At 41.2% G+C, this 15,873-nt stretch overlaps 1 protein-coding gene across 1 annotated transcript in view; it reads left to right on the forward strand.

Moving 5' to 3' along the window:
- The window catches only part of LOC120943992 (acetylcholine receptor subunit alpha-1-A-like), a 33,087-nt gene that overhangs the window by 788 nt on the left and 16,426 nt on the right, over positions 1 to 15,873 (forward strand). The window contains exon 2 of the mRNA XM_040357714.1: positions 13,371 to 13,516. Coding sequence (XP_040213648.1) covers positions 13,371 to 13,516 — 146 coding nt within the window. The remainder of the gene's footprint in view (positions 1 to 13,370; positions 13,517 to 15,873) is intronic.

Here is a 15,873-nt window from a genome sequence, read left to right on the forward strand (position 1 = left end):
ACATAGAATTGTCATGTTCTGTCTATCCTCAGCAATATAGTTGTATTTTCTTTGAGGAGATCCTCGTTTTTAGAGGTGTTTTGTCTTCATTGACAATAATGCATTCCATCCTGGAACATAATCCAGAGACATAGGATGCCTGAGTGGGTGGAGCGAGCGCTTACATTCTGTCTGCAAAAGACGATGTCTGGATTTGTATGTACATTATTGAAATATACAGCAGCAGAAGAAAATAGACTTCAAGAGTAATCTGACTGAGAATGTAGCAAAAGTCCTTCCATTATTTTATTAATGTGTTTATAAATATATGCAACTCAAGCTTCATAAATGGACGTTGACAGTATTTCCTAAATTATTAATAAGAACATGGTGAATAAGTGTACTGGCCAGTAGCAAACCTTTATGCTGTGTACACACGGTCGTTTTTCGGCATGAAAAAAAACAACGTTTTTAAAAACGAAATTTAAAATGATCGTGTGTGGGCTTCACATCGTTTTTTCGGCTTCTGAAAAACAACGAAAATTTTTTTTGAACATGCTGCATTTTTTCACGTCGTTTTTTAAAATGTAGTTTTTCGTGTTGTTAAAAATTATCGTGTGTGGGCAAAAACAAAGTTTTAAACCCGCGCATGCCCAGAAGCAAGTTATGAGACGGGAGCACTCGTTCTGGTAAAACTACCATTCATAATGGAGTAAGCACATTCATCACGCTGTAACAGACAAAAAAGCGCAAATCGTCTTTTACTAACACGGAATCAGCTAAAAGCAGCCCAAAGGCGAATAGAACTTCCCCTTCAGAGTGCCGTCGTACGTGTTGTACGTCACCGCGCTTTGTTCATCTTTTTTCAAAAATTATGGTGTGTGGGCAACACCCTTTTAATGATGAAGTTGGAAAAACGTAGTTTTTTGGACATGCTGAAAAACGTCGTTTTTTTTTTCATGCCGAAAAACGATCATGTGTACACGGCATTAGAACTCATTTACATTACCAGTTGGGAGACCATAAAAACACAGTTAAGCTGCGTTTTTACTGCTCACAACTTCCCCCCATTAAGCTGCAAAGGCAGTGGATGCGATGTATGCCTTGGCAAAACTGATCCTCCTTGTTGCGTTTGCCAGGTAGTGCCACTGTGTAACAAGACCCATTCAAGGGAATGGGGCCACCCCGAAACCACATGCATGCATGTAAATGTGGTGCGACATTTACAGGGTTAAAGCTGCAAAATTACCTGTAAAATGTCTCTGACAAACAATCTGACCATTGTATGCTTTTTAGAGGTGTGACAGTGACAATATCACGTGTAAACATAGTCTTGCATATTTTAGCATCAAAACTTTATTTTTTAATACCGTTTTTCAGAACCCTCCCCCCCCCCCCTCCGGTGTCACATTTGGCACCTTTCAGGGGGGAGGGGGTGCAGATACCTGTATAATATTTCTAGGCATAGATAGCCGCAAGAATCTGCAGGTATCTACGCCACTTGCCCCCGCTGTGTTCTGGGAAACACAGTTCCCAGAACACAGCGGGGACCAGTGAAGATGCGCAGCACGACTCGCGCATGCGCAGTAGGGAACCAGGCAGTGAAGCCGCAACGCTTCCCTTCCTAAATTCCCTCACCGAGGATGGCGGCGGGGGCGATTGCTTGTCTTCTGCCGCCGACATCGTGGCCACCATGGACAGGTAAGTGTCCATTTATTAAAAGTCAGCAGCTGCCGTATTTGTAGCTGCTGGCTTTTAATATTTTTTGTTTAGGTGGACCTCTGCTTTAATGCTTATGAGTACAATGAAAAGCAAAAAAACAACCACAAGTCAGAGCAAGAAAAGTAAAGCTAAACTAAATACCCAATACTAGAATATATTTGTCAAGATTATTTTCAAGAAATATTATAGATGGCCACATGCAGCAAGATTTTGATCTGTTACAACATGTAGCATTAGGTCCTACATAAACAATATTTTTTTTGTATCTAGAGAGGTATAAGCTTGCTTTGCACATTTGTTGATGAAATGTGTTGGTCTGAAAGATTAGAGTGATTGTAAATGAAAATGTAAAAAAAAAAAAAGACAAACAGGTTTATACTTGTCTGCTCTGTGCAATGGAATTGCACAGAGCGATCTCAATCTCCCTCTTCTCAGGTCCCCACCGGCACTTCTGGCTCCTCCTCTCCAGTGAGTGCCCCCATATAAAGCTGATTTCTAGGTGGACGCTCTGGCGGGCTCGCTCCAGAGTCTTCCTGTCTGCGTATATGACACAGACAGCGGGACTCGGCCCTACCTTCTGCTCCCCCATCACTGGCTTTGATTGATTGACAGCAGCAGGAGCCAATGGCTCCTGCTGCCTCAGCAAGCCAGTGAGAGCAGGAAGTGAGGAGAGAGAAGAGCTGTAGACATGCACAGCGCTGGATTGAACGAGAGCTCAGGTAAGTAAGAGAAGGGATGAGGGGGGATACTTATGCCTAAACATTTTTTATCTTAATGCAAGGAATGCATTAAGGTAAAAAAAAATGGTTTTAGAACCTCTTAAAATAAAAATATAATGAGCATTAGATTCAGCAGACAAGTAAAAAGTGTTAAACGAGCTTCGTACATTAGCATGAAATTTAATTTTTTTTAGTTTTAGTTGGCAGAGTGAATTTAACTCCAGCTCCTGGAATTACAAAAAACAACCTTTGCAGTGAAACCCCTACACCACCCCTTGCACTGCACTGCAAGAGTTGAGAAATAAGAGATGAGATGAGACTTGTGGAATAAGATGTAACACTTACCTTATTCCTTGCTCTGCTACTCTATTCTGGTCCCGGTTGCGAGAAGGCTATTACCTTCTTCACATATAATTCAGGCTTTTGGGCCTGCATTGTACTTGATGTTGTCATTGTTCAACAGCCTGCCAGAGCATATTTCATGAAGAGGCTTCAGGGGACCAACCTCACAAATAGGGGAGCTTGCCAGGGTGAGGAATAAGGCAAGACTTAGACCTTATTGCTCTACCTCTAACAAGCGTTTAACCATTGCAGTGCTTAGGCTACAAGGGAATTTCCTTTAGTAAATTTCAAGAGATTGGCTTCAATAAAGATTTTTTGCAAAGTGAGTTTTAACTTTGTTTCACCACATTCCATTTGATCAGTGAACATACACTTCCTGCTCTATCAATGTTATTTCCCTGGAATCCGCCTAAAAAAAGTGATGACCAGATGGTACATGTAAAAGAAAAAGATGGGAATGGTGCGCTTATTCAATAATGTGCCATAAAGTAATATACTCAAAGAAAAAATATGATGAGTATCCAAACATACAAATAAATAAAGTCCAATGGTAGGAGTTAGTTAATATAAAGGCAAAAATCTCATAGAGATAACTTGATAGAAGAAAAACAGATAAAACATCTATCCAAACATCGACTGTTAAATTTATGAATTGGCCGCTCACCTCCAACAATGACCCAAGGGTCAAACAAAGCTCATCAGAATCCTGCTGATGGATCTGTAAAGGCATCCAGGTTCCAGGCAAAGATAAAGAACTACGTCCGAAACTTGGCATCAAAACATCTTGGGTAATTCCACATATAGAGGAAACGGCTCGCTCCAAGGAATGGCACTTCTTGTATAAATGGCGTCAAAGGAAACAAAGAACAGCCATACTGCAATATTGCCAAATGAAAAGTAAATTTATTTAGTAAAAAAACTGCTTACATCAAGTAAGGATAAAAACCACAGTAAAAAGCAATGGGGGTAGTGACACACAGGCCTCCTCACTGTACTTCTGTTCAAACACCATCAGAACTGACATCACAAGGCTCCACCTGACACGTTGCGTCACTGGTCACGTTTTGCTATATTGACCAATTGTTGACCGTGCCACCTTGCTGTTTGTACCATTCTTGCTAATGATCACTCTTTTGTTGATGTACTGGTTGCTCAGCTTTTGGGCATCGATTTGTAAACTGTATTTGTACCTCTCTTTAAAACGAAATAAAACATATTGGAAAGAAAAGTGAACATACTCTACTCCTTTAGTAAATCTGCCTCACTATATGACCATAAGTAGTATACTAGCTTGTCTTTTTTTTATTTTGTGTATCTTAAAAAAGTATACACAATCACATTTTTTTTTTTTATCACAAGGCCCTAAATACCTGAAAATGTTACCTTTCTAAAATGTTTTAATGTTGTGTTCATACAACAAATGGAAACCTATTTTAGATGTACGGTGGAAAGGATAAGCTTGACTGGCAGCTGCAGGTGAAAGGAAGCAATGAGTATTTTTAGCTTGCATCCAGAAACCTGAGAATCACATAGTTATCCTTCATTTCATGAATGGTAATTGGGAAACACCTAATCTGTGTTTTGACATGTGTTCCAGTATACTGGAGATGTCTAGAGGTTTTCATTCAAGTGAAACAGTAACTCCAGCAAATATTGGATAGAACTGGGAGGAATTAAAACTTCTGCCGGCATTTTATTGCTGTCTGTCTCCCCACTGAGGAAGATTTCTACTTACTTCCTGTCTTAATTAATGTTTAATTTGTAATTCTTTATTTAACTACTAGCCGACCAGCCGCCGTCATTCTACGGCGGCAGGTCGGCTCTCCTGGGCGAGAGCCCATCATACTACATCGGCTCTTCGAGCGGCCACTAGGGGTCTAATGTCGCAGTACCGAAAAAAAATCGCTGATCGCCGCATTTACTAGTAAAAAAAATATATTAATAAAAATGCAATAAAAATACCCCCTATTTTGTAAACGCTATAACTTTTGCGCAAACCAATCAATAAATGCTTATTGCGATTTTTTTTTACGAAAAATATGTAGAAGAATACGTATCGGCCTAAACTGAGGAAAAATTTTTTTTTTATATATATTTTGGGGGGATATTTATTACAGCAAAAAGTAAAAAATATTGAATTTTTTTCAAAATTGTCGCTCTATTTTTGTTTATAGCGCAAAAAATAAAAACCGCAGAGGTGATCAAATACCACCAAAAGAAAGCTCTATTTGTGGGAAAAAAGGACGCCAATTTTGTTTGGGAGCCACGTTGCACGACCGTGCAATTGTCAGTTAAAGCGGCGCAGTCCTGAATCGCAAAAAGTGCTCTGATCTTTGGGCAGCAATATGGTCCGGGGGTTAAGTGGTTAAACAAAGACAGGATGGAACACAATGTTACAACTTACAATCAACATAGTAAGACAGTGCCAGAATTACAGGCACATGTTACAATTATATACAGTTGTGCTCATTGGTTTACATACCCTGGCAGAATTTATAATTTCTTGGCCATTTTTCAGAGAATATGAATGATAACACAAACATTTCTTTCACTCATGGTTAGTGTTTGGCTGAAGCCATTTATTATCAATCAACTGTTTAATCTTTTTAAATCATACTGGCAACAGAAACTACCCAAATGACTGTGATCAAAAGTTTACATACCCTTGTGAATTTTGACCTGATAACATGCACACAAGTTGACACAAAGGGGTTTGAATGGCTATTAAAAGTAACCATCCTCACCTGTGATCTGTTTGCTTGTAGTAAGTGTGTGTGTATATAAAAGGTCAATGAGTTTCTGGACCACTGACAGACCCTTGCATCTTTCATCCAGTGCTGCACTGACTATTCTGGATTCTGAGACATGGGGAAAGAAAAAGAATTGTCAAAGGATCTGGGGGAAAAGAAGTTGAACGTTATAAAACAGGAAAGGGATATAAAAAGATATTCAAGGAATTGAGAATGCCAATCAGCAGTGTTCAAACTTTAAGCAAGACATGGAAAATTAGGGGTTCTGTTGAAACCAAACCAGGGTCAGGTAGACCAACTAAAATTTCAGCCACAACTGCCAGGAAAATTGTTTGGGATGCAAAGAAAAACACAATTAACTTCAGGTGAAATACAGGACTCTCTGAAAACATGTGGTGTGGCTGTTTTCAAGATGCACCATAAGGAGGCATTTGAAGAAAGATGGACTGCATTGGTCAAGTCGCCAAAAGAAATCCATTACTATGCAAATGCCACAAAGTATCCCACTTACAATACGCCAAACAGCACAGAGACAAGCCTCCAACCTTCTGGCACAAAGTAATTTGCAGTGATGAGACCAAATTTTCGCTTTTTGGCCACAACCATGATGCTAAATTTGAAAAGCAGTCAACAATGATGTGTTGGGGATGTGTGAGCTACAAAGGCACAGGAAATGTGGTCAAAATTGTTGGCAAGATGAATGCAGTATGTTATCAAAAAATACATTTATCAGACAGAACATGGGATGTACTTGGACATTTCAACATGACAATGATCCAAAACACAAGTCCAAGTCGACCTGTCATTGGCTACAGCAGAATAAAGTGAAGGTTCTGGAGTGGCCATCTCGGTCTCCTGACCTCAATATCATTGAGCCACTCTGGGGAGATCTCAAACGTGCAGTTTGTGCAAGACAGCCCAAGAATATACAGGAACTGGTGGCTTTTTTCCAATAGGAATGGGCAGCTTTACCATCTGAGAAGGTAAAGAGCCTCATCCACAAATACCACAAAAGACTTCAAGCTGTCATTGATGTTGGGGGCAATACACGGTATTAAGAACTGGGGTATGTAAACTTGTCAGGGTCATTTGGGTAGTTGCTGTTGCCATTATGATTTAAAAAGAGTAAACACAGTTGATTGATAATAAATGGCTTCAGCCAAACACTAACCATGAGTAAAATAAATGTGTTTGTGTTATTCATATTCTCTGAAAAATGGCCAAGAAATCATAAATTCTGCCAGGGAATGTAAACTTATGAGCACAACTGTACAAGTAGAGTACTGTAGTTGTAATCAAGCATATTCACACATATAGGCAGGTAACAGGTATCTTTTAGCTCCTACATTTAGGCACTTTGGCCCAGATTCTCAAAGGGCTTACGACGGCGCAACGCCATTTGCGCCGTCGTAAGTCCTAATCTGGGGCGTCGTATCTATGCGACTGATTCTTAGAATCAGTTACGCATAGATATCCCTTAGATCTGACAGGCGTAAGGCTCTTACGCTGTCAGATCTTAAATGCAATTTTTTTTCCTGCCGCTAGGTGTCGCCTCGTCGTTTTTCCCGTCGTCTATGCAAATTAGCTATTTACGCGAGATTCCCGAACGTACGCGCGGACGACGCAGTGAATTTACGCCGTTTACGTAAGCGTAAACTTACCCCTGCTATATGAGGGGTAAGTTTACGTAGATCCGTCGTATGCCATGTTAAGTATGGCGTCGGGTCAGCGTCGTCTTTTTCCGTCGTTTACGCCGTTTTCCTAAGTCGTCCGCGAATACGACTTTACGTCAATGACGCTCACGTCGGCGTCATTGACGTTTTCCGTCATGAGCTGGAGCATGCGCACTGGGCTATTTTTCCACCCGGCGCATGCGCAGTTCGATCGGCGCGGGGGCGCGCTTAATTTAAATACAAGCCGCAAATTACAGAGCAAGTGCTTGGAGAATACGGCACTTGCTCCAGTAATTTGTGGCGGCATAGTGTAAATGGCTTACACTACGCCAATGGCGATTCTATAAGAATCTGGCCCATACAGTATTTTCCATTTTCTCCTAAGTGGTAGCAACCGTTATTCCTCCCTTAATTTTCCATTTTATAAGCAGTGGCTCTTAACCCTTTTTGAGTCATAGACCCCTTTAAAAATCAGCCAAGCATGCCAAGTAATGACATTACAAATATCAAACACAATCATCTTGTGCAAATGAAAGTGGTTGTAAAGGCTGAAGGTTGTTTACCTTAAAGGAAAAGTATAGCCAAAGCTATTTTGGCTATGCCTCTCCTGGAGATCACAGGAGTGCAGTTCAATCTGCACTCCTGTGACCTATTTTCATTTTCTAAAGCCTGCTGTTGGCTGAAGTGGTTCAGGATCCATCCAGATGCTTGGAGTGCCAGCTGGCGCAGCTTCCACAGCTCAGCACTCCAGTGAGCGCTGGAGGGGCAGAGCAGAGAGCCAGCGACTTAGTCACCACCTCTCAGCTCACCGAAGGCTGAGAACTGAGCGATTAGCGGCAGGGGACAGATGCAGCATCAGATCGATGCTACATCCATCTACCAAACCATTGAGTGGGCCAAAGTGGAGAAATGTATATCAAATGTAAATGTGTTTTTTTTTTTACCCTCATGGTCCCCCTAAAACCTATCCACGGACCACTTGGGGATCCATGAACCCCAGGTTAAGAACCTCTGTTCTAAAGGGATCGGTAAACTATGCTAGGTATACATGTAAGTAGGAGGTGAAAAAGTTTGAGGGAGGGATCAGCCGGAGAGGAGGAAAAGCTGGAGGGAAAACAGCAGTGGAGTGAGAGAAAAAAAAGGTGGGTGGGGGTGAGAGGAAGGGGTAAATATTTCCTCCCCATCTCACATCTTAGGTCCATGTGACCTAAGGATTCCAGCTGGTATTGTGATCCCTGGCTAAGGAGTCCTTGTAAGGGCTTGTTCACATGTGCTGTGCTCTCTGAAAAACAAGCATGTTTGAAAGGAGAGGTCAGCAATGGCTGCCTACATCTCTTTATACAGGTTTCCTTTAAGGAATCTGTAAAATGGTATCAGACACCGTTAACATGACCAGATTAGTTATGTCAAAATCTGACTGTAGGACATTTTAGGCAGTATAGTGTTGTGAGGAAATAAAGTGTTTCATTTACACACCCAAATTTTCCTTGATCCTTTAAATGCCACTTAAATTCCAGAATTACCACCACCCCAGCGCAGCAGTGTCCTTAGCTCCCTTACTGGCCGCTGACCTTGTCGGTCAGTCTACTTCAGGGTACTAATCATTGATCGTTTTCATTGGCCAGACCAAGATGATGAAATACAGAGAGGACTTTGCCTTAGGCCCTGTTTACCTTTGCAATTGAAGCGGGATGCAAAAACACATGGTTGTGGTGCATTTTTACTGCCCCCCAACCATGCCCCTTTAGGCTGCAAAGGCAGCAGGTGAGGGGGGCACACAGGGCTGCAACAATTATTCCCCTGATGCATATTGTGGAAGGAATAGGGCCGTGCCACAATTGACCCACAACCAAGTGGGATGCATATGGTTCCAGCACTGTGGTGCGGGTTTTTAGGGGTTAAAACAGGGGGCCCTGGAAAGCCATCCTCCACAGATTGCTCTTCAGGAGCGACGCATGTATAAATGAGCCCAAAATCTCTCTTGGCTGCCATGGTCACAGCAGCACCATAGTTTTTTGCATTCTTGTCATTCAAGGTCACAGATCTATGTGGAAATTTCTGATGTTTACAGCTTTTCAAATTCAAAACCTGGTATCCTTTCGAGGTGCCCCAGAGAAAACCACATTATAAACTTAGGGGGGGATATGCACCCCTTTGTAATTTGTATTCATACAAAAGCTAAAGTCAAACATATAAAGGTCTACGCACATATAAAAGCAAAACTGCATAGGCAACTTCCTTTCTATTGTCAGAGGCTCTCCATCTCTACTGCTAATACAATAATTTCAGAATAGAGTAATAAATCCCCTTGACCTCTATTTATCGATAACCATTATACAATATCATAGTTCATTAAAAAAATTCCTCTGAACATTTGGCGGGAGTTAATACCCACTTCAACAGGTAGATACAGAGTAGAGAGGCCAGTCGCTACACAGTATTGGTAAAAAGTAATTTTCGCGCCAAAGAAAATATATTATAATCGAAATATAATCTAGATATAGGTGAAATAGTCACAAATAAAATGTGATTAAATAGGAGCTGCTCCCCGAAAAAAGAAGTGTATACCTCCTAATTGGTGGATGATAAAGTGGTAGGGGGCGCTGGTGAACACAAGGAATAAGTAACACTTTAGCAGTGATAGTGGTGGGTATAGTATATAATAGTTCTCCTCAACAGGTGAACATAAGCAATTAAATAAATAAATTATTTGACAGTGTACATGATAATAAAGTAAATTGAGTGAAAAAGGTACAATAACATATATAGTAAACTTGCAGCAGCAATGTGATATGACACACAAAGTCCCAAAATAAACTAAATGAATAAAGTCCAAAAGGAAAGTGATGACTCGATAGCCGTGAATCCCCAATCAGGAGAGTAAGTGTGTCAACACAAACAAATAGGAAATCACTGTGTAATCGAGATATTCAATCATAAATCTTCTCATTAAATTTGTGCCTCAAAGTGCTCCTTCACCATTTACAGCGATTGACACCCAAGCGTGTTTGGTAATGGTAATATGCTTACCAGAAATAATGGACCTCTTTAGTGAAAAAGTCGATCAATCTCACTTGTGCAGGATAATGCCTGCATGCATATGGTGCGTCCACAGATAATCAGATAGACACCTCTTCCTCCAAGGAATTCAAAGATGGGACATGGAACAGAAAAACAACTCCATCGTGCAACCGGTTTTATTTAAAAAAAGTAAAAACAAACATGGGCCAAGTGGCCACTTACATTAAAAAGTGCCCTGGGTCTGCAGACTTATCGGTAATACGATGGAAACCTCCACCTTCGTGTCGGCGTGTGAATGCGTTCCACCGTCAGCTGCTAGGGAAGTCGGATGGTTGGGGAATCAAAACAAACGTGACCAGGCTACGCCGCCGACGCACGTTTCGTAAGTATTACACAGTATAACCTAATATTATAAAGAACAAACAAAGAACAAAGCTCCTGAAAAAACATACATGTCAAATGGTTTACTGCATAAATATTAGTGTAGGACACTAAAATCATACAATTAAATTAGTTTGCACTGGGAATAACCCCATAAGGTAACATCCAACACCACCAGGTAGGGATCTGGGACACCAGGACAATTAGAAGGTAGGTATCTCCCAAATGCAAAATGCAGGGAACATACAAGAGCCCTGAGACAAACAAATCAGAAATAAATCTGTATTAATTAGTTGTCAGTAAATTAATCAAAAACATTAAATGAGTCAACCTCCCAACAGGCCATACCGAACAGCCCCTAGAAGTGGGGAAGAAAGAAAGACGGAGAGGGAAACATTCTCCTAAAGCATAATCTCAAGGGACTGAATTCTAATTCTACTACCTGCGTGGGGGGGGGGGGTATGGGTATTCCCAGACAAACTATACATGGAAACATCACTGTTCAAATTTTTAAATACACATACATCAAAAGACAGCATATGAATGAATATATGAACACAACACATTGGAATAAAATCCAAATAACCTACTGTATACCCCTATAAGTCACTTAAGGGTCTTTCTTTTTATTTCCCTTTTTCTTTTAATTTTTAAACCATAACATTTTTCCTTTTTTTGATTAAAGGAGTTGTAAAGGAAAAAAATGTTTTGCCTAAAATTAATGTCTGCAAGGTAGACAGACAGAATAGTGTAATGATTCTGTTAAAAAACATGTAAATACCTATTAAATTCCTTCATCTATATCACCTCCGGCATTCTAGTTTCTGTTCTCTCATTCACTTCCTAGTTTGCGGCGCTCATTCATGTAAGGACTACATTTCCCAGTATGCATTGTGGCACGCCCAGTAATTCACACCTCCTTGAAGTCTCTAACACGTAGAGAGCATCCTGCCACACAGATGTAGGGGGTAATCCACAAAGATCCGGCGTAACGTAAATTTTCCCATTTAAGTTACGCTGCCTTAAAATTTCTACCTAAGTGCCCGATCCACAAAGCACTTACCTAGAAATTTTTGGCTGTGTAACTTAAATTCCGCCGGCGCAAGGCGTTCCTCTTTTCATGGGGGCGATTCCCATTTAAATTAGGCGGGCTTCCGCGCCGGCCGTACTGCGCATGCTCGTGACGTCATTTTCCCGACGTGCATAGCGCGAAATTACGTTACGCCGAGCTTTGTGGATCGCGACGGGTCAATAAAGTTGCGTCAGGAAAAAAAAAAAGATACGGCGAAAAAAAAAAATTTCAAAACAAAAAAAAAAAACCCGTCGCTGGACAGAAGGGTCTGCTTTTACATGGTGTAAACAGTTTACACTTTGTAAAAGCAGCCCTAATTTTGCGTTTGCAAACTAAAACTTACGGAGAAAAAACGAAGCTGAAAAGCTTTGTGGATCTCCGTAAGTGCTAATTTGCATACCCGAGGCCGCATTTCGACATGAAATGCCCCCAGCGGCTGATGCGGTACTGCATCCTAAGATCCGGCAGTGTAAGTCCCTTACACATGTCGGATCTTCTGCCTAACTATGGAAAACTGATTCTGTGGATCAGTTCCATAGTTAGAAACAGGGATACGACGGCGTAACAGCAGTTACGCCGGCGTATCCCTTTTGAGGATCTGGCCCGTAGTTCCCAGGAGGGGGGTGAGCATGTCACTGACCACCGCAGTAAAGCCTCCCTTCACTGTGGTGAGTTACAATCAGAAAAGCAGGAAGTGAACAGAACAGAGAAGAAATAGAGCCACTTCTGAGCAAAAACGCACAATGAGGAAGTGAAAAGAGGAATGTCTGCTGGTAAAGGATGCTTATTATGAAAAACATTTTTTTCATTTACAACCCCTTTAAAATTGTAGGACATACTCCCCCTTTTTTGTTCTCCTTGGATTTATGTATGCTGAATGAAACGTTTGTATTTACTTCACGTGTCCCATGGGTAGCCCTCTGGAGGATGTGGATGCCATTGGATGGCTTATCGTTTTTTCTGGATCCCTAGTAGTTGGTAGGATAACTGCATATATATTCATACCTCTGCTCTGTTGGAAGTTTGACTCATTTAGTACTTTTTGGTTCAATTACTGACAACTGATTAATACAGATTTTTTTCCTGATTTGTTTGTCTCAGGGCTCTTGCATGTTCCCTGCACCTGGTGGCCCAGATTCCTACCCAGTGGGGCTGGATGTTGCCTTCTGGGGTTATGCCCAGTGCAAATTAATTTGGTTGCATGTATTTAGTGTCCTACACAGTATACCATTTGACATGCATGTTTTTTAAAGTGTTTTGTTCTTTGTTCTTTATAATATTAGGTTATACTACATAGTGACTGGCCTCTCTACTCTGTATCCTCCTGACTAAATGGGTACTTACTCCTGTCAAGCATGTGCAGGAAGATCAAGGGGATTTATTACCCCATTCTGAAATTACTGTATTAGCAGTAGAGATGAAGAACATCTGACTATAGAAAAGAAGTTGACTATACAGTTTCTCTTTTATATATACATAGACATTTATATGTATAATTTTAGCTTTGGTATGAATAAAAATTACAAAGGTAAGTGTAATTTCAATTTTGCATTGTGGTTTTCTCTGGAGCACCTCAAAAGTCCACTCGTGATACAAGGTTTTGGTATTGTTAATAGGATGTGGTGCCTCTGCTTTTTGCCGCTAGAATTCCATACATATACAATGTGCTAGAGTTTCCAATTCAACTTTTTTTTTCTTCATTTATTTCCAGCTGGGACAGTCCTCGGCTCTGATGATGAATCCCGTCTTGTTAAAAACTTGTTTGAAAACTATAACAAAGTTGTTCGTCCAGTCATGAAGTTTAAGGAAGCAGTTGTTGTAACAGTTGGTCTTCAGCTTATCCAGCTTATTGATGTGGTATGATCAATATAACAATTTGAATATGGAATCAAAATTTTACTAAAAGATTATGGTGAAGTAGAACTGGTAAAAACATATCTAAAATACACAGATCCTTGGTCTATAAACTAGGGTCCATCGTGTTTCATATAGCAATCTTTAGATGCTCTGCTCAACCATTGAAATTTTTTTATAAAACTTTTTTTTGAACATTGTTTGGTCTGTATAAGTTGACTAGAGGCTCAGACATTTACCGTTCCCGACCATCTCACGCAGATATACGGCGGCAGAATGACTCCCCTGGGAGAAATTCTGTATCGGTACGTCCATTCCTTTGGCAGCCACCAGAGGGCGTGTGCTCGCCCACTGCACAGTGGGGAACCCGATGTGCGTGGCCGGCGGGCACGATCGCAGCAGGCCATGCGAGATCGCATGCACGAGCACCAGAATGGGGATTTGTGTGTGTAAACACACAAATCCCTGTGCTGTCAGGGAAGAGTAGACATTTCGTTTGTTCCTACTAAGTAGGAAAAACAATTTGTTTCCTCTCCTAGTCAATCCTATCCCCCCACAGTTAGAACACACTGAGGGAAAACACAATTAGCCCCTTGATCGCCCCCTAGTGATAACCCCCTTCCCTGCCAGTGACATTTACACAGTAATCAGTGCATTTTTATAGCACTGTTCGCTGTATAAATGCCAATGGTCCCAAAAATGTGTCAAAAGTCTCCGCAGATCACCGCCATTACTAGTGAAAACAAAATGCCATAAAAATGCAATCAATTTTTCCCATAGTTTGTAGATATTATAAATTTTGCGCAAACCAATCAATATAGGGTTATTGCATTTTTTTTTACCAGAAATATGTAGAAGAATATATATTGGCCTAAACTGATGAAGAGATTTGTTTTTAAAAAACTATTTGCGGGGATATTTATTATAGCAAAAAGTAAAAAATATTGCTTTTTTCTTTCAAAATCGTCGCTCTTTTTTTGTTTATAGTGCAAAAAATAAAAAACGCAGAGGTGATCAAATACCACCAAAAGAAAGCTCCTGGGGCTGAAGTGGTTAATAGAAAAAGTGATATGAAAGGAAGATAAATTCTGTTGTATAGAATGTATTGTGAGCACCCAGTTGATGGTGGCTTCACATGTGGACTCTCTGATCAGAAGTGCATTCTTTGATCAAAAGTGCGAGTTAAAAACCAGGATTTGGCTATCATTTGCTTCTGCTTGCAGATTTTTTTTCCCCTCTTTTTCTCTGACATTTTTTAAACAGCTTTTTTTTCTTTTTCCTTTCTGCTAATTAAGGGGAGGGTTTAATTGTTCACAGGTGAGTATAAAGTGGCTGTACAAGCTCCCAGAGGAGCTGGCTCCCAGTTGATGGTGGCTTCACATGTGGACTCTCTGATCAGAAGTGCATTCTTTGATCAAAAGTGCGAGTTAAAAACCAGGAGTTTGAAACAGGAGGTAAGACAGGAGTCTTCATTATTTTTTTCAATCACTGATCCAGAACAAGCTTGCAGCTAATAAAGTTGGAACTCTTGCTATATAGATTCAGCGGTGCAGCAGACGCTCTCATCTTAGTCTGCTCACCCCAGGGATAGTGAGAGCAGGACGCTCTCAAACGAGTCGGCTCTCCCCAGGGATAGTGCAGCCAGGCAGGGTCCACCACACCCCCCTAGCCAATTGATCCAGGGTTGCACCGATCGCCGTTAAGGGGTCAGGAAGGAATTTTTTCCCCCGATCGCTGCAGATTGGCACAGCACGCCTGGGGTTTTTCGCCTTCCTCTGGACCAATCGGGGAGAGAAGACTCAACGAGTGACGGCTCACTTGGACAGTCTTCCACCCATCACGTCCGGCGTCTCGCGGCTCTTCCCGCATCCGCGCCAGACCAGGCCTCATTCGCGGCCGCCGCAATTAGGAAAGACTGACGACAATGTGACTGGCGACAATGGCTAATCTGCGATACTCTGCGCACTCTATTCGGGGTCTGAGACAATTCGCAACAGCATTACCAGCCGTCACCAAAAAGGCCTTAAAAATAGAGCAACTTTTGAGATTCGATCGACGATCGACCATCAAAAATTTTAACTATTTAACCCAGCTCGAGCACATATCATGTGCTTTGATCAACACAAGATCGGCAGTAAAACACCGATTAGAAATCCACGATTTCTTACTACAAAACGATCTAGACTGCCTCTTTATTACAGAAAGCTGGCTCTCAGACGACTGCAACACCATTCTCGGAGAATTGGTGCCAGAAAACTATCGCATTATAACGGAAAACAGAATAGGGCAAAGAGGAGGAGGCCTGGCGGTGATTCACAAGAATCGCATTACAATCACTAAGCCAGCCCTTCAAAATCCTC

Source organism: Rana temporaria, chromosome 6, assembly GCF_905171775.1.
Source record: "Rana temporaria chromosome 6, aRanTem1.1, whole genome shotgun sequence".
In the NCBI taxonomy this organism is placed as follows: Eukaryota; Metazoa; Chordata; class Amphibia; order Anura; family Ranidae; genus Rana; species Rana temporaria.